The sequence below is a fragment of the Myotis davidii genome, unplaced genomic scaffold (assembly GCF_000327345.1).
Source record: "Myotis davidii unplaced genomic scaffold, ASM32734v1 scaffold317, whole genome shotgun sequence".
NCBI lineage: Eukaryota > Metazoa > Chordata > Mammalia > Chiroptera > Vespertilionidae > Myotis > Myotis davidii.
Genome location: NW_006288994.1, coordinates 243332 through 246566, shown reverse-complemented (window position 1 = coordinate 246566; position 3235 = coordinate 243332). Strand labels below are relative to the sequence as shown.

At 35.4% G+C, this 3235-nt stretch overlaps 1 protein-coding gene across 1 annotated transcript in view; it reads left to right on the top strand.

Moving 5' to 3' along the window:
• Positions 1–1174, top strand: part of TMEM67 (transmembrane protein 67) — a gene marked incomplete at its 5' end in the record, with an annotated part of 32161 nt that extends 30987 nt beyond the window's left edge. The window contains 2 exons of the mRNA XM_015562293.1: positions 20–162; positions 617–1174. Coding sequence (XP_015417779.1) covers positions 20–162; positions 617–697 — 224 coding nt within the window. The remainder of the gene's footprint in view (positions 1–19; positions 163–616) is intronic.
• Between the last annotated feature and the right edge of the window lie 2061 nt (positions 1175–3235).

The window sequence follows — 3235 nt, the reverse complement described above, 5'->3', positions numbered from 1 at the left end:
TTTTTTTTTTTTTAAATAGATGACGGTTATTCATTCAGCAGCGTTCTGTATTATGGAAATGAAGCCACTCTTCTTATTTATGATCTGCTGTTCTTCTGTATTGTGGACTTGGCTTGCCAAAACTTTATTTTAGCAGCCTTCCTTACATATCTACAACAAGAGGTAAAGTTTTACGTTTTTCTGGGTTTCTTTTTAAAAATAAAGTGTTGGAAGTAGATGTGTTTATTTTCATAGCAGAAAATGATTTCAATCGGAATTTGTAAAGGTTTAGAATATGATTAACCCTACCCCCAAAATGAATAACAGTTCAACCACTGTCATTCTATACTCTGTCGAGTCAATGAAATACTGGGGTCTTATGGAGGGCATAAGTTACTTGAGCAGATGTGAAAGGAATCCAGTAGGAAGACACATTTTCCATATCCTAGGTGCCAGATGTGAGCAGTAATTAGAGTCCCATACACCCTCTGTACCAGATGCTAAGATAATAAAAAGGCAAACACTACAGATCTAGCCCAGGGCCAGTTTAATTTAGATATTATAATTGATTTGCATATTTAGTTTTCTTTATATATACATTTTTATAATTCCAAATTGTTTTATTTCCCCCCCCCAGGTTTTTAAATTTATTCGTAATATAGTAGGACAGAAGAATTTGGCATCCAAAACATTGGTGGATCAAAGGTTTTTGATTTAATTTATTGAATAGATAACTTAAAAACTCAATATAATCATAGCCAAAAAAGGTCATGATTATCAGGTTTGCCATATTTTTTAATACAAATTATTATATTTTTATTTGTTTTTAAACTATAGAAAGACTTATTTTTATAATTTGTGGATACATAATTTGCTCTGAAAGTATATAATATGATATAATGGAAAATACTGTGTTACCATTATATGTAGTATTTAATTCACCAACTCATAGATTAGACAGCACTGTCAATGGGGCAATAAAAACCCAAATGTTGCTTTCAGCGTAACACTTTTTAATAATTTCAAAACAGTGCCCATCATTTGTCTCTGGATTATTTTTAAGCTTGGATTTGCCTGCATTTTCTCACATTGAAAAAATTATTTGATTTCAAGTTCAAGCCTAGTTTTTAGTTTAGTGTTTTCTTGTTTTACATATTTTATGATTAAATAAATGTTGAGAAACATTTTTAAGTTTCTCATGGTACATTACATATTCATTCCATTGTGTACCTGTATTATTAGGTCAATATACTCTTTTCATGAAATGTCATTTATCTTAATTAAGATATAATGTGTGATATTTTCCCCAATATAGTTTTTTAATACATTTTAAATTACTTAACATTTTAAAAGCACTACCAAAGTTTTGCTTTTCTAATATGTTTAACGATTGTAAATAATAAATAAACTGTATATTTATCATGTTATGTTGACAAGGTGGTTTATTGAAAGCAAACTTAGTCTTCATAAGATAGTAGGCTTGTGGGGTTATATTTTTAAATATGGAAACACTATTAGGATCCAAAATATACTTAATGTAAATTCTGAGTTATGTAGCTAATAATTTTTTATTATATGATTTTTTTCATTAAACTTTTTAACAGTCTTTTTTTTAAATATATTTTATTGATTTTTCACAGAGAGGAAGGGAGAGAGATAGAGAAAGTTAGAAACATCGATGAGACAGAAACATCGATCAGCTGCCTCCTACATATCCCCCAATGGGGATGCGCCTGCAACCCAGGCACATGCCCTTGACCGGAATCGAACCCGGGACCTCTCAGTCCGCAGGCTGACGCTCTATCCGCTGAGCCAAACCGGTTTCAGCTTAACAGTCTTTTTTATTTATACTATCTACTTGAAAGGTACCTTATATTTCAAGGATAATGATCATTAATCACCAGACCAACATTTCTTACTGCCTTCTATGTTAATGCTATGTAAATATTTACATGTAATGCTATGCAAATATTGTTTATATTTTTAAATTAAAAGTATAGAATAAAACATTTGGTGTTTCTGTTTCCTGTTTAATTAATGTGTCTTTCATGAAATAGCATTTAGGGATGAAAACAGCATATAGGGGCAGAGATCCCCAGCCATTGCCAAAGTTGCATCTTACACATTTCCCTGAATCTTGAGAATTGTTGAAGAGAAAGAGCGAGGGTTAGTAAGTCAAGTATTTGAAACTCCAGTATCTGAACGGAGACATTACCAGAATCCCTTTATAAAAGCTGCAGAGATAAATAAATATACGAGCACAGAATTTTAAAAACCACCTACACAGAAGCATATGAAAGAAATTTAACTCTTATTCCACATATACAGAGTTAATATTAGTGTGAATGTTTTTAAATGGAAATTTCAAAAAAATAGGGTTCGTTGATAAATTAAAACAGAGAAAAGACACTTAAAAAATGATTCTGCGCTAGTTTTGAACAGAATTAACTTTTCATTTTGGTTAGAATCAGAAAAATGTGTTCAGATTTTCATACACTGTTGACTCCTTTGTTCACGTTGCCCTAATTTAAATTTTATAGTCACATGACCACTTTTCCACTAGATTTGTAGTCTTTTGTCTATCTATTTCTGTAGCACCAACTCACTGTACTTTGCATCTGTATTCCGAATTTTACTGATTACTAGAACCATTGATAAGTCTCTCTATCCTGTATAATAAAGAGCTAATATGCTAATTAGACCAAACAGCAGAATGACCGTCCAGATGACCATCCAGATGAAGCCGAGGCTACAGGGGCTGTGAGGGCTGAGCCCCCTGCACGAATTTCAGGCATCAGGCCTCTAGACATCCCACGATAAAACAAACTCTAGATTCACCTAGACCAGTGGTCGGAAAACCGCGGCTCGTGAGCCACATGCAGCTCTTTGGCCCCTTGAGTGTGGCTCTTCCACAAAATACCACGTGCGGGCGCGCACGTACAGTGTGATTGAAACTTCGTGGCCCATGCGCAGAAGTTGGTTTTCGGCCTGGGCTGGTCTAATTTGAAGAAGTGGCATTAGAAGAAGGGGGGGGATGTCGGTCAGTCGGGCGACGGGAGACGCGGCACAGGTGGGCCGCGGGATACGCAGTGCGGGGGAGGCGTGCGATACATGCACGAATTGAGTGAGCCAGTCAGTCAGCAGTCTCATGTGCAGTGGTTAGTGCTAGTCGCGTCCACAAATCGCGCGCAGGTGACAAAAGAGACGAAACAAGTATAAGACGAGTGTGGATGGGAGAGTTGGAAGGGGTAGTCCT